This window comes from Stenella coeruleoalba (genome assembly GCF_951394435.1).
Source record: "Stenella coeruleoalba genome assembly, chromosome: X".
NCBI classification, from domain to species: Eukaryota; Metazoa; Chordata; class Mammalia; order Artiodactyla; family Delphinidae; genus Stenella; species Stenella coeruleoalba.
In genome coordinates, this window is record NC_137152.1 from 69,116,034 (window position 1) to 69,143,988 (window position 27,955).

General features: G+C 34.6%; 1 protein-coding gene across 5 annotated transcripts in view; it reads left to right on the forward strand.

The window, feature by feature from the left end:
- DACH2 (dachshund family transcription factor 2) overlaps nucleotides 1–27,737 on the forward strand; it is a 634,770-nt gene extending 607,033 nt beyond the window's left edge. For 4 of the 5 annotated variants that reach the window (XM_079910011.1, XM_079910012.1, XM_079910013.1 and 1 more), the window contains 3 exons: nucleotides 9,214–9,360; nucleotides 11,246–11,311; nucleotides 27,271–27,737. In XM_079910011.1, coding sequence (XP_079766137.1) covers nucleotides 9,214–9,360; nucleotides 11,246–11,311; nucleotides 27,271–27,320 — 263 coding nt within the window. In that variant the 3' untranslated portion in view covers nucleotides 27,321–27,737. Of the gene's footprint in view, nucleotides 1–9,213; nucleotides 9,361–11,245; nucleotides 11,312–22,889 lie in introns of all 5 variants that reach the window. The other variant, XM_079910014.1, reaches the window with a different exon arrangement.
- Nucleotides 27,738–27,955: the final 218 nt, after the last annotated feature.

A 27,955-nucleotide genomic window follows, 5' to 3' on the forward strand; every position in this document is an offset into this window, starting at 1 on the left:
TTGTTTTTATTTCCGTTTCTCTAGGGGGTGGGTTAAAAAGGATCTTTCTGTGATTTATGTCATAGAGTGTTCTGCCTATGTTTTCCCCTAAGAGTTTTAGTGTCTGGCCTTACATTTAGGTCTTTAATCATTTTGAGTTTCTTTTTGTGTACGGTGTTAGGGAGTGTTCTAATTTCATTCTTTTACATATAGCTGTCCAGTTTTCCCAGGACAACTTATTTAAGAGGCTCTCTTTTCTGCATTGTATATTCTGCCTCCTTTATCAAAAATAAGGTGACCATATGTGCGTGGATTTATGCCTGGGCTTTCTATCCCGTTCCATTTGTCTACATTTCTGTTTTTGAGCCAGTACCATAATGTCTTGATTACTGTAGCTTTGTAGTATAGTCTGAAGTCAAGGAGTCTGATTACTCAAGCGCCATTTTTTTTCTCAAGATTGCTTTCGCTATTCAGTGTCTCTTGTGTTTCCATACAAATTGTGAAATTTTTTGTTCTAGTTTCTTAAAAATGCCATTAGTAGCTTGACAGGGATTGCATTGAATCTGTAGATTGCTTTGCGTAGTAGAGTCATTTTCACAATGTTGATTCTTCCAATACAAGAAAATGGTATATCTCTCCATCAGTTTGTATCATCTTTAATTTCTTGCGTCAGTCTCTTATAGTTTTCTGCATACAGGTTTTTGTCTCCTTAGGTAGCTTTATTCCTAGTTATTTTATTCTTTTTGTTGCAGTATTAAATGGGAGTGTTTCCTTAATTTCTCTTTCAGATTTTTCATCATTAGTGTATAGGAATGCAAGAGATATATGTGCATTAATTTTGTATCCTGCTACTTTACTAAATTCACTGATTACCTCTAGTAGATTTCAGGTAGCGTCTTTAGGATTCTTTATGTATAATATCATATCATCTGCAAACAGTGACAGTTTTACTTATTTTCCAATTTGGATTCCTTTTATCTCTGTTTCTTCTATGATTGCTGTAGCTAAAACTTCAAAAAGTATGTTGAATAAGAGTGGTGAGAGTGGGCAACCTTTTCTTGTTCCTGATCTTAGTGGGAATGGTTTCAGTTTTTCACCATTTAGAACGATGTTGGCTGTGGATTTGTGGTTGTGTTCCTGTCTTGCTAGTTGTTTGGCATAGGGTGTCCAGCACTGTAGCTTGCTGGTCATTGAGTGGATCTGGGTCTTAGCATTGAGATGTAGATCTCTGGGAGCGCTTTTGCCATTTGATATTATGTGGAGGTAGGAGGTCTCTGGTGGACCAATGTCCTGATCTTGGCTGTCCCTTTGTGCCCAGTGCACCAAGACCCTGTCAGCCACATGGCTCAGAAGAAAAGTTAAGAAAAAAGAAAGAAAGAAAGAAGTAACATAAAAAAATTAAAAAAATAAAAAGTAAAAAAAAGAGAAAAAAATAAGAAAGAAAGTAGCAGCCAAACCAAAAAGCAAATCCACCAATGATAAAAAGCACTAAAAACTATACTATAAACAAAAGAAAAACAAAAAAAGGGACATACAGATCTCTAGGACAAATGGTAAAAGCAAAGTTATACAGACAAAATCACACAAAGAAGCATGCACATACACACTCACAAAAAGTGAAAAAGGAAAACAATATATATATCATTGCTCCCAAAGTCCACTGCATAAATTTTGGGATGATTTATTCTCTATTCAGGTATTCCACTGATGCAGGGTACATCAAGTTGATTGTGGAGATTTAATCCGGTTCTCCTGAGGCTGCTGGGAGAGATTTCCCTTTTCTTCTTTGTTCACACATCTCCTAGGGTTCAGGTTTGGATTTGGCCCCGCCTCTGTGTGTCAGTCACTTGAGGGCATCTGCTTTTTGCTCCATAAGGATGATTTTAAAGGAGCAGCTGATTAGGGAGCTCTGGTTCACTCAGGCCAGGGCGAGGGAGGGGTACGGAATGTGGGGCGAGCCTACAGTGGCAGAGACCAGTGTGATATTGCAACAGCCTGAGGCACACCGTGTGTTCTCCTGGGGAAGTTGTCCCTGGATCACAGGACCCTGGCAGTGGCAGGATGCACAGGCTCCCGGGAGGTGTGGTATGGAGGGTGACCTGTGCTTGCACACAGGTTTCTTGGTGGCTGCAGCAGCAGCCTTAGTGTTTCATGCCCATCTCTGTTGTCCATGCTGATAGCTGCGACTCGGGCCCATCTCTGGAGCTTGTTTAGGCAGTGCTCTGAATCCCCTCTCCTCACCCACCCAGAAACAAAGGTCTCTTCCCTCTTAGGCAGTTCCAGACTTTTCCCTAGACTCCCTCCCGGCTAGCTGTGGTGCACTAAACCCCTCCAGGCTGTGTTCACGCCACCAACCCCAGTCATCTCCCTGTGCTCCGACAGAAGCCCGAGCCTCAGCTCCCAGCCCCCGCCCGCCCTGGCGTGTAAGCAGACAAACCTCTCGGGCTGGTGAGTGCCAGTCAGCACCAATCCTCTGTGCAGGAATCTCTCTGCTTTGCCCCCCACACCCCTGTTGCTGCGCTCTCCTCTGTGGCTCCGAAGCTCCCCCCCCCCGCCACCCTTATTCTCCGCCAGTGAAGGGGCTTCCTAGTGTGTGGAACCTTTTCCTCCTTCACAGGTCCCTCCCAGTGGTGCAGGTCCCATCTTTATTCTTTTGCCTCTGTTTTTTCTTTTTTCTTTTGCCCTACCCAGGTACGTGGGGTGTTTCTTGCCTTTTGGGAAGTCTGAGGTCTTCTGCTAGCATTCAGTAGGTGTTCTGTAGGAGTTGTTCCACATGTACATGTATTTCTTATGTATTTTTTGGGAGAAAGGTGATCTCCACATCTTACTCTTCCGCCATCTTGAAGGTCCACCCATAAAGGCCATTTTTAATCATGTAAAAGATTAGCTTAGACTTTGTCCTGTAGGTTATGGGAATTATTAAAAGATAAGCAGTGGAGTGATCTGGTCTGCTTTCAATGAGATAGACCACTCCGGTGTTGGGAATAGATTAGATGGGACTTGGAGTAAGACTACAAACAAGGAAACTCTGTAAAAGTGGATTGCCCTCATCTAGGCTGTGGGGATGAGGGCTGAATAGGGTAGCATAAGTATGGATGGAGACAAAAGTGAGAGAATGGAAAATATTGTTCAGAAATAGAAATAACTTTCTAACAATGGGTAGGCATTTGATAATCTATAGATGTGGATAATGAGACTAGCTTGTATCAAAACCAGAGAAAATTCAAAACTTTAACCAATAATTTTCACCTCTTCCTTATACTTACCATAAAATACAAAACAGCAGCAAAAGTGACTATTGTGCTTTTCAGCTTCTTTCTCTTCTTCGCTTATTCTTCTGTAGAATAGTCACAAAGCAAAAGTCAATTAAAAGAGTTAAAGAGTGGGAATGAGAGACAAAAAGGGAGAGAAAATTCACAACCCAGATAATGCCTCCCTAAACTAGGAAGAATTACTCTAGTCGAGTGAAATCCACTAACTATATACTATTCTAATATAGCATATTATATTCTGAAATTTGCATCAAGAAATTGAAATTTTACTGTATATTTTCCTTAAGACCTAAGAATTACTAGTTCAGTTCAAAATGGAAATTCAGTCATTACATTTAAAAAGAATTAAACCTCTTCTTATCTTGCCAAAGTCATTAAATACTACTAAACAGAAGCTAAATTGTCTTTTTAAAGTTTTGAGAAATTAGTTTATTTCTGATATTTGGGATGCAATATATATTATTATGATTAGGAATCATAAAAGCACATTTCTTTAGTAGGGAAATTATTTATACGAAAGTACCAAATATGTTAAATATAATAACATTCACAAATTGACTTAGGAAAATCTACTACATATAGTAAAATTGGCTTCTAACTTTTAGGGATCTACTCATACCGATTTCTATTTACTAACTTCTTATAGAGTCTTCAGGTCTGTATTTATAATTGATATCATAACTATTGTCTTTTAAGAAGTCTTAGACATTGTAGATGTAATACTGTATCTATTATCAGATTTACTATGAAGCATTTATATTTAATAAATTTAGCAATTATTATGATATAATAATAATACCACTAGTAATATTCTATCATCATTACTACTACTGTCATTACTGTCACTACTACTACTACCATCACTACTACTACTACTACTACTACTATTACCATCACTAGCTAATGCTTATCAATTGTCTGCCGTGTGCTAAGAACTGTTTTTGACATTTTACATCTTATGACTAGCATAATGAAAAGAAACTACTCTGTTATCCTCATTGATTTAGAGAAACTATCTGCTTCATCTCTATGAATCTCAGCATCATCATCTATTACAATAGTTGACTGCATGATCACTTAAATTCCTTTCTAGTTGCCTAAATATCTCATACCCAGTAAACCTACTTTTTAGGACAAAGGATGAACTCTTTATCTAAAGTCATATGATTGAAAAGAAAAATGGAGAAAATTGATATTGTAGTTGAAAAGTAATGTCTCCCCAGGTTTATAGAAAAAAATAGTAGCAACATATATACATATATAAAGAACATATGTAAAACTAAATATATGTATATAGTAAACTCTCTCTCTCTCTCTCTCTCTCTCTATATATATATATATATATATATATATATATATATATATATATAACTATGTATATAGTAAGAATCCCTATGAGTATCTTTTTTTAATGAAAACATTGTTTCACACTTATATATTCCTTCTAACTACCTTTTTGTTCCTAGCCAGAATGTGTTACTTGAATTAAACATATGTTATAATATTCTTTGCAGTTTAAACACTTAGAAACAAAGAATGATAGAGCTACAGGAGAGCTTGGAGCTCATCTGTCTTGGTTCTTGACCAACTATATGGTCCCCAGGCTTTGAAACAACTACCTATAAAATCTTTGGCCCTCAATCTATGAGAACTACTAGTTCTGGGATCTTGAAAAAATTCCTTGACCTCTCAAGGACTCAATTCCCTCATCTATAAATTGGAGATAACAATATCTTCCTTGCTGAGTTGTTGTAAGTTTTAAATGAGATATAGTCCTAGAAAAAATGTTCAGTACATGGTACGTCCTAAATAAATTATAGTTTATTTTTATATAATTTTAATGTAATATTCTGTGGCATTGTTTATAATATATGGAATCATAAATTTCAAGGGAATCAACATATGTAATGTTTTTGAATAAATAATTTTACTAGAAGCAAAATTTTGTCTTATCAAGGACATTGCTATACATTAATTTGAATAAATCTATGTTTTTGATTTAAATAATTTACTAAATGCTTTATTTGAATGATGATAATTAAGTATAATTATTATAGTAAAAGTTTTTTATGCTTAACCTTATTTAATAGTCTTTTATCAAAAATAATAGAAACCATATATTCTCGGTGTCTTTATTCCAAGATTTCCATCTTGTGATTACCTTAGTCCTCTGAATTTTTGTCGTAAATGAACATAAATTTAGATGAGTAAATAACTCTCTTCAAGTTGCTGAAGGTCATTTATATGAAAAGACATTGAACTGTGAGATAAATACAACTGAAACTCAAATTAGCATCATATTCACTTTAGTGCAATCAAAATATTTTAATTGTATTTGAATAATTTTAAGATTTTTTAAATGTCATATAATTTATAATTTTGTTTAATGTTCCTTGAATATTTTTCTATTGTCCTAATATCAATATCTTAAATTTTTACAACTAATTTAGGAAGAATGTGAAGGTCGGTCTGCTTAGAACCCTGCAATGAACCACTATATTGCTGGAGCCCAGCAATTCTGTTTGAGAAATTATCACAGATTTCAAGGTTTCAGAGAATAGTAACAATCATACATTAGGGCAGTTAAAGTTTCTAGTTAAGACATAAGGCCTTGAGAGTTGAGTTATAATTGTTTTTACCTCTTCATTACCTTTTCTGTTTATGAAAGAAATGTTGTTGTGCCTTTACAGATTGCTTAACATAATCATTGCTGAAAGTTATTCTCTTTAAAATGTAGAGATAGATTCAAATATAAATATATGGAGAGAGACAGAGTTTGATGATATGTGCATATATTTAAAGAGATAGATATTTGCCCTAAAAACTGGTAACATCTCAAATAAAGAGACCCTTGACACTGTAAGTTTTAAAAGACATACCATGTTTTTTCTTTTTCTTCCATACATCTTTTTTATTTTCATCTTTATTGGTGGATAAATGCTTTACAATGTTGTGTTAGTTTCTGCTGTACAACAAAGTGAATCAGCTATATGTATACATATATCCCCATATCCCCTATCTCTTGAGACTCCCTCCCAACCTCCCTACCCCACCCCTATAAGTCATCACAAACCAGTGAGCTGATCTCCTTGTTCTATGTAGCAGCTTCCCACTACCCATCCATTTTACATTTGGTAGTGTATATATGTCAGCGCTACTCTCTTACTTCATCTCAGCTTCCACTTCTCCCCCTGTGTCCTCAAGTATGTTGCCTACATCTGTGGCTTATTCCTGCCCTGCCACTAGGTTCATCAGTACTGTTTTTTTAGATTCCATATATATGTGTTAGCATACTGTATTTGTTTTTCTCTTTCTGACTTACCTCACTCTGTATGACAGACTCTACATCAATCCACCTCATTACAAATAACTCAATTTTGTTCCTTTTAATGGCAGAGTAATATTCCACTGTATACATGTGTCACATTTTCTTTATCCATTCATCTGTCGGACATTTAGGTTGCTGCCATTTCCTGGCTATTGTAAATAGTGCTGCGATGAACATTGTGGTACATGTGTCCTTTTGAATTATGGTTTTCTCAGGGTATATGCCCAGGAGTGGGATTGCTGGGTCACATGGTAGTTCTATTTTTAGTTTTTTAAGAAACCTCCATACTGTTCTCCATAGTGACTGTATCAATTTACATTCCCACCAACATTGCAGAAGTGCTCCCTTTTCTCCACACCCTCTCCAGCATTTATTGTTTGTAGATTTTTTGATCATGGCCATTCTGACTCATGTGAGAGGATAACTCATTGTGGTTTTGATTTGTATTTCTCTAATGATTAGTGATGTTGAGCATCTTGTCATGTGTTTGTTGGCAATCTATATGTCTTCTTTGGAGAAATGTCTGTTTAGGTCTTCCACCCATTTTTGATTGGGTTGTTTGTTTTCTCAATATTGAGCTGCATGAGCTGCTTGTTTATTTTGGAGATTAATCCATTGTCAGTTGCTTCATTTGCAAATATTTTCTCCCATTCTGAGTTGTCTTTTCATCTTATTTATGTTTTCCTTTGCTGTGTAAAAGCTTTTAAGTTTCATGAGGTCCCATTTGTTTATTTTTGTCTCTTACTCTAGGAGGTGGGTCAGAAAGGATCTTGCTGTGATTTATGTCATAGAGTGTTCTGCCTGCGTTTTCCTCAAAGAGTTTGATAGTGTTTGGCCTTACATTTAGGTCTTTAATCCATGTTGAGTTTATTTTTGTGTATGGTGTTAAGAAGTGTTTTAATTTCATTCTTTTACATGTAGCTGTCCAGTTTTCTCAGCACCACTTATTGAAGAGGCTGTCATTCTTCCATTGTATATTCTTGCCTCTTTTATCAAAGATAAGGTGATCATATGTCTGTGGGTTTACCTCTGGGCTTTCTATCCTTTTCCATTGATCTATATTTCTGTTTTTGTGCCAGTACCATACTGTTTTGATTATTGTAGCCTTGTCATATACTCTGAAGTCAGGGAGCCTGATTCCTCCAGTTCCATTGGCTCTTCAGGGTCTTTTGTGTTTCCATACAAATTGTGAGATTGTTTTGTTCTAGTTCTGTGAAAATGCCATTGGTAATTTGATATGGATTGCATTGAATCTGTAGATTGGTTTCAGTACCACAGTCATTTTCACAGTGTTGATTCTTCCAATCCAAGAGCATGGTCTATCTCTTCATCTTTTTGTATTGTCTTTGATTTCTTTCACCAGTGTTGTACAGTTTTCTGCATACAGGTCTTTTGACTCCTTAGGTAGATTTATTCCTATGTATTCTATTATTTGTATTGCAATGGTAAATGGGAATGTTTCCTTAATTTCTTTTTCTGATTTTTCATTGTTAGTGTATAGGAATGCAAGAGATTTCTGCGCATTAATTTTGTATCCTGCTACTTTACTAAATTCATTGATTTGCTCTAGTAGTTTTCTGGTAGCATCTTCAGGATTTTCTATGCATAGTATCATGCCATCTGCAAGTAGTGACAGTTTTACTTCTTCTTTCCAAGTTTGGATTCCTTTTATTTCTTTTCCTTCTCTGATTGTGGTGGCTAAAACTTTGAAAACTATGTTGAATAATAGTGGTGGAGTGAGCACCCTTGTGTTGTTCCTGATCTTAGAGGAAGTGCTTTCAGTTTTTCACCAATGAGAAGGAAGTTGGCTGTGGGTTTGTCATATATTGCTTTTATTATGTTGAGGTAGCTTCCCTCTATGCCCACTTTCTGGAGAGTTTTTATCATAAATGGGTGCTGAATTTTGTCAAAAAATTTTTCTGCATCTATTGAGATTATCATATGGTTTTTATTCTTCAATTTGTTAGTATCACATTGATTGATTTCCATATATTGAAGAATCCTTGCATTCCTGGAATAAACCCCCCTTGATCATGGTGTATGATCCTTTTAATGTGCTGTTGGATCCTGTTTGCTAGTATTTTGTTGAGGACTTTTACATCTATGTTCATCAGTGATATTGGCCTGTTTCTTTTTTGTGACATCTTTGTCTTGTTTTGGTATCAGAGTGATGGTGACCTCATAGAATGTTCGGGAGTGTTTAAAGACATACCATATTTTGAAACTCAATAAATATCTTTAGATATTCTGTGTTTTGAAATATGTATAGGAATAACCTGATGAATAATAAGAATATTTTTCTTAATCAATTTATAAAATATTTCATGCTATCACTAAATTCCTGTAGTCAAAGTAGAAAACAATCTTCCACCACTACTACCACCACCATAAAAATACATGTGTATTATAGAGCATACTTACTGGAGATGTGAAAGCAAAAATAAGTTGGTTGCGTGATTGAATACTCTTTGGTTGAGTCTAATGTTAATCGGAATCAAAAGAATCTAATCTTATGTTGACTCATACATTTATATATCTCTCTGAAACTGTATCTATGGTTTATAGTTCATCAAAACCGGCAAACTGATTTCAATGACTAAGCCTTTGCAAACTATTTTCCTTTCCATATTTTAGCTACCATGCAAAAGCGCCTGAAGAAGGAGAAAAAAGCAAAGAGGAAACTACAAGAAGCCTTAGAATTTGAATCAAAGAGAAGGGAGCAAGTGGAGCAAGCACTTAAGCAAGCTACTACTAGTGACAGTGGATTGAGGATGTTGAAAGGTAATGTCTGTATTGCACCTTCACACTCAAGGTACACAAAACAGAGAGAGGGAGAGAGCCAGGGAGGGAGAGGGGGAGAGAGCCAGGAGGGAGAGGGGGAGAGGGAAAGGAAGGAGGGAAGGAGTGAGGGAGGGAGAAGCTTTGTCCAGGAATACAGTAATTAAAAAATCGATTTGAGGCCAAGTGCTTTAGTTCATTAATTAAATCTGTCAAAATAAGCCCTATTCTGGGAGATATAAATAGTCTAGGAACAGGAAATCCTGCTGCTTTTTGCAGAAGAAGTAATATTGATAACTTCCCTGCACTTAAAATGTAAGTGTTTTAGGTCCATTCGTGTTAAAATATGCTGATGTTTGGTGTACTTTATTTTAATGAGCTTTAGAATGCTGGTTCCTTTAATGCAGATTGCATCAGTGATGAGGGCTTAAAGAGTGCCTGGTTGAAAATGAATGTTCTAAGTAAATTCCTGGAGCTCCTGTGAGAAGAGGTGCTTCTGTCATGAAATCTCTTAATTCCAAACTTTTCTGATTCCATTTTAAATGATGAAACCTCACAACGTAATTTCATTTCATAGGCTATTCAAATTTTTCTTTCAGAGCACGTTAACAGCTGGTATATCTAACTGATATGTGTACATAACAGGGATGAGCCTAAGAATATTATACATGTGAATACACATATTCCATAGCTAATATGACACACACATGAACTAAAAGGGGGTTGCTTCAAGTGTCCCATACTAAGAATGAATAGAGAATACTGTACAATGTTCAATCGTATTTTTACCTTTCCAAAAGTTCAGTTCCCTTTTTACTGTGACTGTCTTGGATCATTGTCCTCACAATCGATAGAAATGAAGAGGTAGATTGTTAGCTCATGACAGCCATGCCTCATTGAGACACAGAAGAGAGAAGATAAATAATAATACATCAATATCTCATACTGAGGAACATCTTAGACAGTGGGAGCCAGCAATGGGGCCAACATGCTATGCACTCTAATTATTTGAGGCTCTGAACATGTAGTTCTGAGGAGGTTTGTCATTTTTCTTTTTACGTTTTTGAAATCCACCCATATGTGAATTCCACTCTAGCTCCAGTGTTCTCTGTTATAAAGGAAAAGCAGCTGTTTCTACAGTATGATGGGTAACTTGTAGTCAAATCATTTCTTTCTCACATCAGTCCTTGATGGATGATATATGGGTGTCTGTTATCACATTACCCAAGGGTGTCTGAGCAAATGTATATATATAGAAATGGCCATATTAAGCTATGCTTCATGTATATGAATAACTTTTAGATAACACATTTCATATTTAAAATTGAAAATAAAAAACCCAACTCTTTGTTTCTTTTTCTCAACTTTTTTTGAAACAATTCATGTATCTCTTGGCCCCTAGGACCAGTACTAAATAAAGACCACAAATAATAGCCTGTGTTTTGGTGTTCATGTGCATTTACCATAGAGATAATCTCATCATCTATCACATTTTACAAGTGGAAAATATACCATAAGGATGGGGCACTTCTACTTATGCAATTATATTATTTTTTTTTTAATTCCACTGTCAGGGCATGTTACCTGATAGTCTGAGGGGGTTTTATGGACAGATTATTTTCCTGAGTTTTATCTTTAGAGTGTAAAATGAATAAAGAAGTATTTACTATATACCTGGAAATATATGCCCAATTGTAAAATTCAGCTATGGTTTATAATTCTCCCTCCTACCATTAAAAACATATAGACATACAAAAAACAAAAACAAAATGCCACGCAAAGTCTCATGTTATCTATAGGACCAAAGCAGTGGTGAACAGAGTTTTCACTTTAAATGGAATCAGGAAAAATAGAAATGTACCTTAATATTGAATGTCACTTCTTTCAGATACTGGGATTCCAGATATTGAAATAGAAAACAGTGGAAATCCTCATGATAGTACTTCTATGCAAGGTACAGTAAACAGTGTACTTCTTTCTGTAACTGCTTAATATGTGACCCCTGGGGGTGGGAAGGGGATAAGCTCCTATGTTGATACTTTTCATATAAGGAAAATAAATAAATAAGTTTAACTTTCTTACTTCATGATAGAGGAAAAAGTTTGCAGTGTTTATTGAGACTATGTACTTAGAGACTAATAATTTTACATACACAATGTGAGCAAATTTCTTGTATGTTTATCCATTAAAAGGATGTACATTTATATGTTAGGCATATTCTAAAAATGCAAAATGTGAATATAATTTACCTTTCAGAAGTATAAAATAATATGCTTTTTAAATCTTACTACTTTACTGTTTGTAAATGACACAGGTAGAATAATCGTAACCTATCAATATTTGCAAAGTATTCTAGGCAACATTTTTATCAATATTTAAGTCCTGATGCTAATTTTAGATACTTTTTGAAACCAACTAAATATGAAAATAAGAGCAGGACTTGTAATACATAATTTACAGGATTCCCACAACTGTTTAGATCCTTTATAATATTTTTAAAAGTATTTAGTAGTAAGAAAATAGGGGAAAAAATCAATATAGTCTCATTGGAGCGCAAAGACAGCTAAAAATAAAAATTGACCACTGGAGATTTTCAGTGTCTTTCTAATGCAGTTTTCTAGCCCTCTATATGCAGATTACATTTATTTTCACATTCATGTCTCACTCTAATAAAAAAGAAAAGGATCTCCATGAGAAAACGATTTCCTAACTTTCAAAAAAGAAGACAACCATAGAAAGGTTGCCTGCTGGATGTTTAACTAATCAGTGCCTTTTCACGGTGTAATGACAGATATCTATGAAGGCAACAGAACTGGATGTGACCAAAAGATCCATGTGGGTTCATCTGTGGGTCACCATTTTGTACGGCAACTTCAGAAAATTTAGAAATCTTGACTCAGGTAGTTTTGCACATCATCTTTGCAAAACCAGGAGTGTTAGAGATCATGGATCTTCTGGTAATGCCTGATTCTGCTGCAGCTGGATAGAACTAACTAATGCATTAACTTTTGTGAAAGCATGCATGTTTAGCTCACTCAATAAAGCTTTTGCTGTTTCTTATCCCTCTTTTGCTTACCTGCTTTCTTCCCTCAACTTAAAGGCTCTGTTTGTGTGAGCAAAGCCAATTTGGATGGGACTCAGTGTTTATCCAATCAGTACACCACAGTGAAACATATAAATAAAGCCCCACTAGTTGTGGTTGCCACCATAGATCTAAGGTAGGGTTGAACAAGTCTGAAGCATTTGATCCCTTCTGAATCTGTGACACACACATATAGACCCAGTCTTTAAGGAGCATTGAGCTTGATTGAACCTTTCTTTGTGGGATGTAAGGGCAGCTTTGTAACTGTAAGAGGTAAACCATCACTGGGTTGTATCTTTTTTTTCCTTTAATTATCCTTCATTATCCTTTAATCCTATACTCCCAATTTATTGCTGTTTGTTTAATATATATATATATGTATATATATATATATATATATATATATATATATAATTCTTTTAGTTCACAGTAGTAACATCTTTCTACTAACTTTCTAACTCTGAGATAAATATAAATTTTTGAACTGTCCTAAAGTTGTTGCTTCATTTCCATGCAACAAACAACAGATAACTTATCCATGGAAAGTCAGTTAGGTGATATAAGGAAAAGCTAGATTCACTATTTGGCTCAGTTTTTTTATTTTAATGGAGTCTCCAAAGAATGGCTTTTGCATATTAATTTGTGATTAGGAGAGGACACATTTAATATTTGTTTTCAGTGAGCATACTTTTAATAAGCTTTCCTAGTTTTTACTGGGTAAACAGGAGAGAATTAGCTCTACCTTTAAAAAGATTGAGATGGAACATATTTTAAAGCAAGGGGATTAACTTTTATATATATTTTTTCAAATTACAAATCAAATTGTCTAGAATTTGTGGTTAATATTTTCAATATATGGTAAAGTATGGTGGGTTAATAATTCTTACTAACTGTCTGTCTTTTAGGTTATGTTAAATAGTATTCTTGATAAAAGTGGTAAAAATGAAAAAGTACACATTCCCACATCTCTTAGAACAGCATTTAAGCATGGTAAATGATAAAGTTCCTATCATCAATTTATGAAAAACTAGAGTAAATTCCTTTTATTAATATGAGAGTAGAGTCACAATTTAATATCTAAAAGAAATTATTTTATGAGCAAAACCAATTTATTCTATTCCAGGGGAATAGGTGCCAGAAAATATTATCAGAGTTAAATATAATTCATCAAATCAATCAATTCAAATAATTACCAAAAAAAAATCTCAATAATATTACTTTTTTGTTTAAGATGTTCAGAATTGAAAGATTACTTTTATATGTACCTATGAACTAAAGAAAATGTATTATGCTTGGAAAACAAAATGCAAGCTTAACCATTACTTTTCCATTCTGCCTAATAATTTTGCTCTTGTGTGTTATCATTCCTTTCTTTTGTGACATATTTTGATACTGTTTTCATCTTTTTCACTTCCCTCAATTACCCATTTTTTAACTTGGAAGATTATTTCCCAGCATTGTTTGTGAGGTTCAATTCATGCATGCCAATCCAATGTCATTTCCACAACTCATCTTCATCACAACAAACAATTCCAACATCAGTGAAGTCTTTTCCTATTGTCAATAGCTCTGCTGGATAGAAATCTATTATTCCCTTAGTGCTTTTTCTCTGAAATTCAGTTAGTCGTTTTGTGACATTTCCTTAAGAGGACTTGGAAGAATGTTGCTTGGCCATCATTAGAAGTAATAAAGTCATATATAGGAGCCTTCGCTGGAGGTCCAGTGGTTAAGACTCCATGTTTCCAATGCAACGGGTGCAGGTTTGATCCCTGGTCAGGGAACAAAGATCCCACATGCCACGTGGTGCAGCCAAATAAGTAAATAAATAGTAAAATAACTAAAAAAAAAAAAACCTCATATATAGTTTTATGATAATTTCCACAAACTGCCCATGTACTAGGATTCTTATATGTATTCTAAATCTCTTCAGCTTAGTTATTTTATGTCTTTTATGCTTTGAATGTTTGACAGACAAGGTATCATGCATAGATCACTTTCTGATAAAAGGGTTTCTGTATCCCTTATATTTTAGCAGTCTATGATAGCAACTCCTCCTGTATATTTTAAGGTGATTAAAAAATGAATACACACCCACTCTGATAGCGGTGTCCACTATTGCTGGCAGTGAAGGATATACACTAATATCCTCCCACACAGATTCCCATAACTCAGTTAGGGGCCCACAAGACAGAACATCAACCATCTTATCAACCAATCTCCGTTTCACATAAAATAAACATACCAGGTGTCATTAAGTGTACCTTCAGATCAATGATTTTTGCAAATGACATTCAAGTACCATTTGCGTAGTGCATTTTTGCTGATAAAAACAAATTAAATTAGCACAACAACAAGTGAGCTGATAAAAACTAAAACCGAACAGCAGTACCATTAGCTAACAAAGTAATATTTTCTCTTTACTGCATTCTGCCATTTAGTTATTATCCTATTGGAAATCTAATTATAATCCTTTTACTCCCTAGTCAAACTTCACAGTTTTTGCAAGCTTAGCACTGACAAGTGATTTCATTACCTTTGATTGCCCGTGCCCGGATTGACTTAACTTCACTTGGAGACCTAAAAGCGCTCTCAGTTTCTCAGGTTCCCTGTTTGCACATTACAGCAACAGCTCCTTTAATTAATTAGCATGAACAGCAGCAGCATGAACTGCTGAACAGAAAATAACATCATTTTATGATCACAGGGAGACTTCTCCTTTTGCATGTTTATACCTTAGTTAACTTTTGTATGACTATATTTCATTGTTAGGGGCTACTGGTACAGTGCATGTTTCTTTAGTTTTCGAAAATTGATATCATCATCTTAATAATAATAATAGACAAAACAAATCCAGAATATGAAACTTCTATATTTTAGAAAACAGATAACAGCCTTCATGAACTGACTTTCTAGTAACAAAATAAAATATTTTTTTAAAAAGTTCAGAGGAAATAACATCATAAAGTACAAGGGCACACAATGACGCATTATTCCCATTTCTGCCACTGCATTTGTTTGGGAAGAAAACAAAACAATACAAAAACACTAGGAGCTGCTTTTGCAAGAGGAATGTCAATATCTTTGAATCATTTTTACATTTGTTTTTTTGCCTACATGCTTGACAATGACACAAAATGGTTTAACACTGGAATATATTTTTCATCTGATATTTTTTCAGATATATGGTGGAATCTTGAATAATTTTCCCTTCTTTTTGATACTAACACACCAGAAGTAGATAAGAAATCCAACCTACATGTCAAAGTTAAGCAAAATTTGATGTAAAAAATAAACGTATTAAACCATTTGTTCCCTCTGAATCATTTTTGTTCAGAAAAAAATGTGGGAGCTTATTCAAAGAGTATAAACTTACCGTTCTGATATGTAAAATCCATGATCTCATCTATGCAGCATTTGGTGAAGATGCCACTGAAGAATTAAAGCAAAGTGACTAAAGTGTTATTTGACTCTAAAAGCAACAGACACAATTTTAACATCTCTATGTTAATAAGAACACATATTTTACAATGTAATTTAATATACATATATTTATAGTATAGAATTTTAAATATATACTATGAAATATATATGAATATGTATATTCTTATCCATTTTTCTCAAAATCAATTTGAACAGTGTTTATCCTTCCTTGACCTTTGATACCTCATTATCTTCTCTCTTTGTTGCTCACTTGATAACTAAAACTACATTTTTCCAAAGAGATTAAGATGCCATACCAATATTTATTGAAAACAATTACCCTTGGGCTAAGATTGTCATTGCAGGATTTGATAAAATAGCAAGGAAAGTGATGGTAGGGGCAAGTAAGGGGACTGGAAAAGAGAAATCAACATATGATTTCTTGCCATGTATGTGATATGACAAGAAAAACTAAAAGGAGAACAGATAGAATTTCTCTACAGGCTTTTCTCCTAACTTCCACCAGAGTGTGGTTTACATCTTTCTCTAGGGGTTCTATAGACTATTTCCTGCCCTACCCTCATAACCATTCATTTCCCTCCCCTTTAATGTCTTGTCTTGTGTTGAAAGATATACATAGGCACTATAATATTCCCAGTGTTAAGTAGAAATGTTCTCTTATAAAGTAGAAATACATAGCATGCCAGCAATTATAAGGATTGTGGGAAGTGGGTCCTCTTTCCTCATAAATATGTCCTTTGAGAGAGGGAGACTTTTACTACCCAAAGAAACTTTACTGCAACTGCCATCATAGAGTGTGAAAAGGCTGTAGCGCACACCCCACAGAAAAAATCCTAGCATCTTTCTCTAAAGCAGCAACATTTTTTTTTCCTATAAGATTCATTATATGGCCTCATTCTTTTTCCTTTCTATTCCAGGAAGTATTTGTCTCTCGTTTTCTTCATCCTCCACAGGATCTTTATTTTAACTGATTGTACCTCCCAGCCCATGTCATACCTCTTTGCTGTGAAATACCTGTCAGATTATAGCACACATTATGCTTCTATTTCTTTCTTAGGAGGATGTGACAAACATTACTTGATACTTTAGGGCCTGGTTTTCATGGAGTGGCTTGCACCACTTACCACCGCATTGTTAAAAGAATATTTGCAGTGACTAAAAGGCTGTCATGCTAATTATGATGATAACATAAAATCTCATCTACAGATCTAAGACTTACAAGTCTAGCTATATCTCACTCACATAATAGATGAAATTGTAGTTGTAGGGACAGCAAGATAGTGAGACTTGCAAGACAAAATAACAATAGGGTGTTCTGCTACTAAGCATTTTAGAGTCTACAGGGGTAATTCATTAACAGGTCTTTCTGACTATAGTATAGGATGAGTTGTTTAACTCAACTTGTATAACTGTTTAGTCACTTTATGCCCCATCCTCTTTACGTATGCAATACAATTTTTTAAGCAGAAGAGTCACCCTATCCCACTTACCAACCCAGATACACCTAAGGAACATGCAAAAGGAAAGCCTTTCTTGAATTAAAAGTTTAGTTTTATTTTCCACTTTCACATCTCTGTTTTAATTAAGAAAACAGACAGCATTTTCATAGAAGGCTGTAATCATATGCCACTGTTGAAACATCACTTAAAAATAAAATTATTATATTACTGACATGTTGATGTGAGATGGTTCTATGCCAAGATGCTTATCACTCTTGGAATGAGGAATTGATATTCTAAAATTGGAACAGTGAAAAAAGAAAGACAATACCTAATATTTGTATAACCTAGTGAGATTTTGCCATTATTTTTCTTTTTTATTTATTGGGGGGCTTAATTTTAAAAGGTAATTTATTGGGTGACTTAACTGACACTTCAGAGGATAGATTCAGGCCTGGCTGTATCCAGAAACCAAAATAATAAATCCATTCAAAATGTCTTCCTTCCCAGTTCCTCCCAGTCTCCCTTCACTTTGAAGACTTTGATTTTTTCTTTTTAGATTTGGCTAGGTTTTCTTGTTCCATTACATAAAATGTTGCAAGTCCAGGCTTACTGCTAGCTCTCTCATTGGTAACATATTCCATCATAAAGAGGAACTTGTCTTTGTGCCATTCTTTTTTTTTTTTTTTTTTTTGCGGTACACGGGCCTCTCACTGTTGTGGCCTCTCCCATTGCGGAGCACAGGCTCCGGATGTGCAGGCTCAGCTGCCATGGCTCACGGGCCTAGCCACTCTGCAGCATGTGGGATCTTCCCAGACCGGGGCACGAACCCGTGTCCCCTGCATCGGCAGGCGGACTCTCAACCACTGCGCCACCAGGGAAGCCCTGTCCCATTCTTAATCCACACATCCTCTAGCAGGATTATTCCTGTGTGATATTTAAGAAAGGTATAATTAACCCCTATTTTATAAGTAGGAAAATAACCCAAGAGAAGTTAATTGGCTTGCTATTGGTAGTGGGTTCTAAAACACAGGAATCTTAACTCCCTTACCCATTGTTTTCACTATCAATCCATATTGATAATATTACTATCAATCCAAATCTGTAAAAATCTCTCATAGTTAGTAAGCTAGCTAGGATATTTAGCTAGACTTTAATATTCTCCCATGCAAAACAATGCAGCAGGGCTGGGGTGGGGAAAGGCTTCTCCAGTTTGCAGTTAATTAACCAAAATAGACTAAAGCCACTATAATTTAATAATCACTTCTGCCTTAAAACTTTGCATAGATTGGGGTAATACTCACAAAAATTACACAAATGCAATCTTTCTTTTCTATTTAAAACTATGTAGAGAAGCTGAAGTAGGAGTAGAAAGAAACTTTTCTATTTGTGGCTAAACTCACATCAACCTATAGGAATGAGGCCTTAACAGATTTTCAGTTATCTAATTTTAGGCTAGGATTCTTTTCTGTAGGCCATTAGCAGAAAGTTTTATTTGTTGCTCTCAGGAACTTTTTTCTCATTTTTGATGGCCATGTAACATTCAATTTTGGCAATTAAAGTGAATTTAAAGAAAAACGTTGTTTAGAATTTTTTACAGACCTCCTTGACATTCCTTAATCTGTTAATCACAAAGTTTATGATTTACTTGTTTAATGTTTGAAGATTAACACCAGTAGTAATCCACATACTTAAGTTGGAATCTACTTTACCTCAGTTATACAAATGGTTATTTGGATAACGCTTTCACCAATTCCTCTATTAGCTTTTAAGAAAGCATCATTTTTTTTGTAAACATTTCTTCTCTATTTCCCTATTCTCCCATAATTTAAGTGCTCTTATTTTCTTTAAAACAATACAAATGAATGTCATGTTGATCTTAGCATTGGTGAGTAACTATTTAAAACGAGTGAGGCCAGGGAGATCAGCTCCGTCCTTTGTGACCACCTAGAGGGGTGGGATATGGAGGCTGGGAGGGAGGGAGATGCAAGAGGGAAGAGAACTGGGGATATATGCATATGTATAACTGATTCACTTTGTTATAAAGCAGAAACTAACACACCATTGTAAAACAGTTATACTCCAATACAGATATTAAAAAAATTTAAAAATTAAATGAGTGAGGCAAAACCTGCAACTCAAATCTTACAATCTCTTGGTAACTGCATTTCAACCTTCTATGGGAAATGTTGGATGTGGTCATTTTTAACGTTGTTCAAATTAACATTTAATGTTTTTCCATTACTCTCATTTTCATTTTTCTCCATATTTTGATTCCATTTTATGATTACTTTGAATTGAGAAATTACAGTGTTTTTCTAACATTTCAGCATACAAAAGGAGTAGCTAAAAGTTATAAAAAGGAGAACATAGTTCTACTTTTAAATATTACATTAAGAATTTTACTCGCGGTCCAGTGGTTAAGACTCTGTGCTTCCATTGTAGGGGGCGCGGGTTCGATCCCTGGTCAGGTAACTAAGATCCCGCAAGCCAAATGGTGCAGCCAAAAAATAAATAAATAAAAAGCTAAAACCAGCTTAAAAAGCAAGAAAACAAACAAAAGCTAAAACTATAAAGCTTCTAGAAGAAAACTTAGAAGAGTATCTTTGCAAACTTTGGTTAGGCAAAGTCTTTTTAGAAAGGACATAAAAAGCACTAACCATGAAAAATTGTTAATTGGGTTTCATAAAAGATTTTAAAATCTGTTCATCCAAAGATGTCAAGAAAATCAAAAGACAAGTCAAAGACTGGGAAGAAATATTTGCATTACATACAGCCAATGAAAGACTTGTGTTACAGCTCAATAATAAAAATAAAAAATAATTATTACATTAAAATATTTCCAATATGCATCCTGTACAAATCTCAAGTAAATTTGACCTTACAAATCCATTTTGTAACTGTACTTATGGAAGGTAGGTGATAACGACCCTAGATTTTTTTACAGCAATGACATAGCACGTAAGTAGCTTACTTCTTTTTTACCATGACATCATCTACAACAAGAAGTAGTGAAAGAATATGGCGTTCTACATATGACATAAGTGCTTAGAATGACTTAATATGGCTCCTAACATAGCATTCCATGAATACTAGTTTTTATTTATTCTCCTTTCCCTTTCTTTCTCCTCCCAGCTGGAAAGTAGAGTTCACATATTTCTAGAGCTCTTAGTGTAGCTCAAAATTTGCAGGTCTGTGTATTGAACACATGCACTTTCGTTGCTGTTTTATAACTGGTCTATAGGAAGCACAATGAAGTGGTGGGAAGAAGTCTAGTAGTCAAGGTTTCTCAGTTACTAACTGGCTAACTCAGTTAACTAACACTGAGAAGTCATTCAATTTCTCTCTCCCTTAATTTTAGTAAAATAGTAATATTTGCCTAATCCTCCTCGTCAATAAGTTAGATCCATACTCTTTGACAAGTATAAATACAGTATATTATTATTACTATGCCCTATAAAATACATATGAAGTTAACATTTGTGTTTGTATATGTAGATTTTAATAAGGGTGAAATAATTGACATATAATTGATATATAAAACCATCTCTAAAACATATGTTCTTCTGTGTACAGTTGTGGTAAATATATTTTTATATTTTATCCTCATATGAGAATAGGAAGATAGCCATGTCCCTTTCTAGGGTGTTTCTTACAAGAACTAGAGAGTAAATAAAAGAGAAAAGCGTATATTAAAGAATTAATTCACAAAAACAAAGTGAGTTAAATACAAGTGAGAGAGGTTGATACTCCATTATTATACCATTTGCAAAGAAAATCGACTTGTACTGGTCTTTGTTTTTTTATTATTATTCTTTTTTATTTTAATTTTTTTTACATCTTTATTGGAGTATAATTGCTTACAGTGGTGTGTTAGTTTCTGCTTTATGACAAAGTGAATTAGTTATACATATACATATGTTCCCATATCTCTTCCCTCTTACATCTCCCTCCCTCCCACCCTCCCTATCCCACCCCTCTAGGTGGTCACAAAGCACCGAGCTGACCTCCCTGTGCTATTGGGCTGCTTCCCACTAGCTATTTATTTTACGGTTGGTAGTGTATATATGTCCTTGCCACTCCCTCGCTTTGTCACAGCTTAACTTTCCCCCTCCCCATATCCTCAAGTCCATTCTCTAGTGGTCTTTGTTTTGATTAAAGTATAAGTCCGAAATTTTTTAGGGCTAATAAGGCTAAGTGGTTATTATTTTCACTAAACCTCCATTTTTTTTGAATAAGTGCTACATTATAAAAATAAGCACTAGACCTTTCTGAAAAATGACTCTAAAACAATGCTTTTCTCTAGAGAAAGACGAATCAAATGCTATACTTTTATTTATCTGCCCCTATCTTGCAAAGTTCTACTTTTCCTACTCACAGATTAGAAGCACTGTATTTATATTACTGTCCTAATATCTAACTGGACCCCCAACTAACCTCAGTACTGTTGCTTATTTGATTTGAGAATGTCCCATTCTGAACATGTTTGACAATTGAAGTAAACTTCATATAAATAATTGCGTATTTAATTTGGATTGAACCTAAGACTAAAGTGGAGCATTAACCAGCATGTTTTTTTTTTCTTTCTCTTACTCAGGTCAGGAAAGCATGATCTTTTAAATGTGATCTTATTTAGTGCCATATAACATAATGCCCATTTGAAAATTAGAAACATATCACTAATTAGGCAACTTCAAGAAAACAGAAAGCATAAAACTTAATACTTAGCAGGAGAAATCATTTATAAAATATTGGCATCTGTTCAAGAATAAGTTAGCTACCCACCAAAATAAAGGTTTGATAGCTCAAAGTATGCCTGTGATGAAGCCTAGTAGTTTTTAAGGAAATCCCTTTGTTTATATAAGTGAATTAGTGGTGACCCAACACTTGGAAGGAAATATGAGCTCTGGGTAGAAAATGTAATTTTTTCTAAACTTAAATTTAAGCCTTCAAAAATGTTATAGACATGTTTCTTGGTAGTTTTCAAAAAATAGTGAGAAGTTACTTTTAAATAACATCCTGTCAGGGAAGGAAATCTCACCCTGAAAGGAAATTGCAATCATTAACAAAGATTTTGATTCAGAGAAAACGGTGTGGATCTTTACTCATGTTTTAGACTGTGAAGGGGAAAAAAAAAACTTTTTAAATGGCTTGCTTATTAAGCTAGTCATGCATTTCACTGCAGGTTGTAAAGCAGTAGAACATGCACAAGAGGCTCATAAGCATATTTTAGAGTTAGGAAATATCATTTACACCATTTTTATATTGTTAATATCGCACCCAGAGAATTTGCTTAAGCTTCAAATTACTGTAAATCTACAGTTTTGCTCACCTTTGTATAATTTTGTTTTTAATAGAACGAGGCCCACATCAATAAATATATGATTAAGGGATATGTGTAATAAAATAATACATTTATTACACACAGATTTATTCAAATATTGAACATATATAGCACAGCAAAATACTATAAAGCCAATTTGTGGTTTTTGGTGAAGTTCATTAAGTAGATTTTGGATTTTCTTTGTTGGAATGAAATTTTGACCGGTTTTATTGTTTTTTCTGTGCAGCCTGAACACTGATGCCGGAACTCCAACTGATCATAGGCACGAATAGGGTGCTGTAGCAGTTACCTGCTTATCTAGTGCTGTAATTCTTTAAAATTCATACTCAAATTCTTAAAATATGGAACCATCTATTACTATTTGTTCATTCCTGTTAATTAGAACCTGGCACGTACAGGAAAAATGTGTTAGAGAATGGGCTTCACAAGTGTTTAGGGGATAATCATAATGATGATTGAACTTGATACTTTACACTTCTATAACCCCTTTCTTCCATGGAGTTCATAGTGCTTCATAAACATTATCACATTAAACCAGAGAGCATCCTAGGGGGTAAGTAGGTGGAAGAATTTTTAAGACATAGAAAATTCTATTTCTAAATGCTGTGACAGAAATTAAAATGCAGACACACCCACTTTAAGCTATGATTACTATGAAATAGCTTTATATTTGGCTGACCCGAGATTTAACAGGCATTAACGTGAGGAGGTAATTCATTTGTGCAAATGATCCATATTTGTTAGCATTGCTTTGGAGATCACCTTTCTGAAAGAAACACGTTGCCTGTACAGTTCTCTAAGGAAATATGGAGAGCTCCAGTTTGTAGGTTTTACCACACTTAGTTCTTCCTTTGATTTGTTGATGGTGGAGCAAGTCATTTAACACCTTTCTACTAGCATATTCCTTACTGTAAAGAAGGCAATGATAAAAACACATACCTAAGCAACTAAAAATACCTCTTTTATTTTTTTCTGCTCTCTTTCCATCTCCAATACTGTTTCCTCTTCATTAAGCTATCAACCAGCAAACAGACTGAAAAATCTATACACCTAAGAATGGAGAAAGGCAGATATGGTGGGTCAGTCACATCATGGATATTTTCCACTGCTCACCCTCTGGTCTAGACATGGCCACATGCCTAAGATGTTCCAGTCGTTAGAACCCAATGGGTCATTTGGCTTGAATTGCCCAGGAAATGGCCTCAAATATTTTTAACTGTTTACTTAATGGAGACCTGGCCAAAGGCTGGTGGCAAATACTTGTCATCATTATTTTCATGCCTCCTAGAAATCTAATAGAGCAGTATTCCAATGTGCTAAATGGTAGTCTAGTGATCAAAAAAATTAACTCTCCTCCTAAAGTGCCCTCTTTACACCAAGCAAAACCTAATCCATTGTGTTATTTTTACATCTGCCCTCGAACTAAATTCTGATGTGACAGAAGTATCACTCATCTTATGCAAAAGTCCAACTGAGTTTTTATCCATTCTCCAATAATCAGTTCCCTGTGGCAGTACATGCAATTTCTACTGGAATGCCCAGCTTTCCTACACATTTTAAAATATCACATTAATTCATATCAGTGTGACATTCCAGTCATTCCATGTTCTGAAGGAATTTTTTCTAAGGCTTCTGGTTCTCTCTACATACTGTAGAAGATCTATCTGTGTAGAGTAGGTATGTTGCTTTAACCTAATTCAGTGAAATAGTGCCAAATTAGAAATCAGTTATGGAGAAGGACCGAAGCAAATAAAATTTTTTTAGAACTTTATTAATATCAAATACCTGAATTGAATAACAAAGAGGTGTGACTTAAAAAATAACATCCAGAAACGTCTCATTATTTGATAGTCAAACAGGATATATTGAGCTATAGGGGAAATTGAACAGCATTTTCAAATTAATTAAGTTACTGAAAAATAAATATCTTTTTAAAAATAGATATATGTTAATTGACTTTGGTTGAACTATAAGGAATCCTCGTGCATTTTCTTCTGGCCTTTTTCTACATACCTGCCTTCTTTGTGATGCCTGATTTTAGTTTTTTTTTTTTTCTTAAGCTTCAGATATATACCACAAAAGGCAAGTCTCACACTTACTTGAGTTTGTAACAACCAGGTGTGGCCCTTTAAAGATAACTTATCAGCAGAGGCTTATCTCCTGTATGCAGGAGGACACACCAGACTCCTGTGCCATGGGGTATGCCCATGTCAGGCAGTGCTGTGCTAAGCGAGGGACTGTATGGGCCTTCTATTTTATTTTTAAAATGGTCACATTTGTGTGTATTGAATCCCCCTTTTACTTATCTGATATATCTTAAAGCAATAAACTCTGCCAGCTCTCCTGAAATGTCAGTGTGTGTCACTCCTTGTAAGTTCCCAAGCTCCCTAACATTCCTCTGGAGAGGCTTTGTTCATTGCTCTTCCTGATCTTTAATCTTGTTTACATCCACAATGCATATTAGATCATCTCTGTTTGGAACTCAAGTACAAAACCTTTTAAAAACATGAAACATTCAATTACTAATTAGCTGTTTCCTGTTCCTAATGAAGTGAGCATGCCAGGTTTGGATTAAAATTCAGCTACTGCTCTGCTCTGTTTATGGTTCCAGATGTTTTTGTTTTATCTAGGAGTTTACTTTGACAGCTACTACTAAATGATAAATCACTCATATTATAGGCAAAATGCATTTTGAAATTGAAATGTGGCAAACTTTGAGATTGCTCCAAGGATCAGTGTCAGTTAGCAGGTCAATATTGGCTCCTTCCATATGATCACAGTATTCGCATATGTAAAAGAGTAACAGAATCTGTGTCAACATTGTACAGCATGCTACACAAGAATCTATTTTGCTACTATCCTCTAAATTTGGAGAAAAAAGTTTAACTACTTTGAAATGTCAACTTATTGTATTCTAAGTAGAAAAATTGATTCATATTAATACTGTCTTCTGCTGGCCTAGTTTTTCTTTGGATTTTTGAACTGCTGTGGAAACACTTCCTGATAGGCCTTATAAACTGGCACATTTAATGAAGGGTGTGGGCAAATGTTTGTCTTTTTTAACAAAGACAAAAATTAAACATAACAAAAGAGGGCGATTTTTCAGAAACTGCATTTTTCTAAAGGAAGATGGTGATTGCTTTTTGCCATTTGTTACTGTGTTTATGTACCTTTTTTTTTTACAGGATGTTACTTTTACCATTGTTTTCAAATTTGTAATGTTCTCAATTTGTATTGCATGATTTAAGTTTTAACTATATTGTATAAATTTCAATTCTGGTAAAATGAGTGTCTGCTATTTGATGTTGAAGAGCTTTCTTTTGACATTTAGGCTGTGTATACAGAGGACGAAGTAGACTGGAAAACAAGCAACTATCTGGTGAATTTTATCAGAATAAAAATCTCAGACACCTCAAAGGAGTCTGAGCAATTCTCTGGGGTGACAGACTACTACACAGTTTCCCCAAATTCAAGCTTTGTTTTCTTCTTCCCTGGAAAAGTTCAGGTGAATTCCATGGGCTCTTAGGCAAAATGTCTGGTTGCCCTCTAATGAAGTCTGAACGTCCAGGTGGTCTAACATAGAACCACATTCTTTTATTCTTCTATTACCTTACCACATCTTTATTTTTGGTTCTGAGGTATTATCCGGAAAATTCCACTGACTCGCAATACCTCTGACACAGAAAAAAAAATATTTTAAAGATTTTATACATTAAAGGGGTATGTCTTCCTCCTGACAGTGCTAAGCTTTGACTAGACTGAATTAATATTTTAGATGAGGTATATCAGTCCAACAATGATAATGTATTTTCCTTTATATGTGAAGATGATACAAACATAGACTTTAAGTGTTTTTTAAGCCTGGGTGATGGATTTGTACTGATCATCCACACTTTCTTTCCTTGTTCCGCTTTTGTCACCAAAAGCCAATTTTTATGAGGTAGCTGGATAGAGACTGGGGCTATAAGCCATGGCTATGGAAAAGAGGAAAGTTGGACAAAAAGAGGTAGAATTGTTTTTGGAAATTGTTTCCAACTATAACTTTTACCCACACCATCAAATATTTTCTAACTCTAGAATGGTATGGATTCTTTTGATTACCCATATTTAAATAGATACCAGTTTCACTAAACACTGTGTTTAAAATGATATTCAGAACTTGTCTCCCTTCATGCAGTATACATGGACAGTTAACCTGGGGAGAGGAAACGAAATGTTTCATCAAAGCTGTCATCACCTTAGATCATAACCAGACATTCCTTTTTCCTTGTTTTGGTAAACCATATGGATCTCAAACATAACATTCTGTACAAAAGGAAAAGTAATGTAGATAACAATAGTCATCATAGCTTATGAAGAGTCTTCTCAGTCTTTGATGTCTTCAGTGCAGTGGAAAGAAAAAAAGAAGCTGTAGCATGCAACTTGAAGGATCTTTGAAAACTGACACATTAACATATAGAAGTGTTAAGAAATTTTAAATTTTACCAATATTAAATCAAGCCTGTAACATCAGATCATTTAAGTTCGTGAAGATAGATGTTTAGTATTTTAAAGTACATATTAGAATTATTCCTCAGAAAAACTAACTTGTTTTCTTTTTTTTAAAGGAGGTAACTATTACTATTTAGCAATGGCACAACAGTTTTATTCGTCCTGAAAGGTCTTCGCTGGCTTTACATAAATGAAGATGCTTGTGATTCCAGTTTATCTCTGAAACTATTCAACATGGAGTTAATTCAATTGTGTTTATCAGCAAAGCTTTGTTTACCGAAGCAGTTATTCAATCTATATTACATTTTTTTAAAGAAAGAACGTGTGTACATTTTAAAAGCAATGACGTAAACTCTGTTTTTGCAATTGATTGACCAATTTAAGAATATGAGCTAAATCCTAATGACTAAAGTAACTTGACCATATTTGATGCTTTTCTATGCTCACTTCAGCTTGGCTTTTTGTCTTTTAAGGGAAAAAATGTGGTAGTGTGTTAGAGACTAGAAACATATGTATGGTTTCTCTGTTCTACCATATATTAAGTTAAAGTACACCTTCTTTGTTAAAACTGTACTTGCTAAACTTCAGCAAAATAAAAACATTTTGACTTTGTCAATTGAACTGAGTGTTTATTTCCAAATTGCCAACTGTAATTATTGAAGTAGAGTCAGAGCACAAATCAAAATATAGGAACTAAGAACATGTTTGCAAAGCTTCCTCTGGTTTGATTATTTCTAAACAAATATGAACATGCATCTTATTCCATTTCACCTGTTGAAACAATTGTCTCCAATTGTTCTT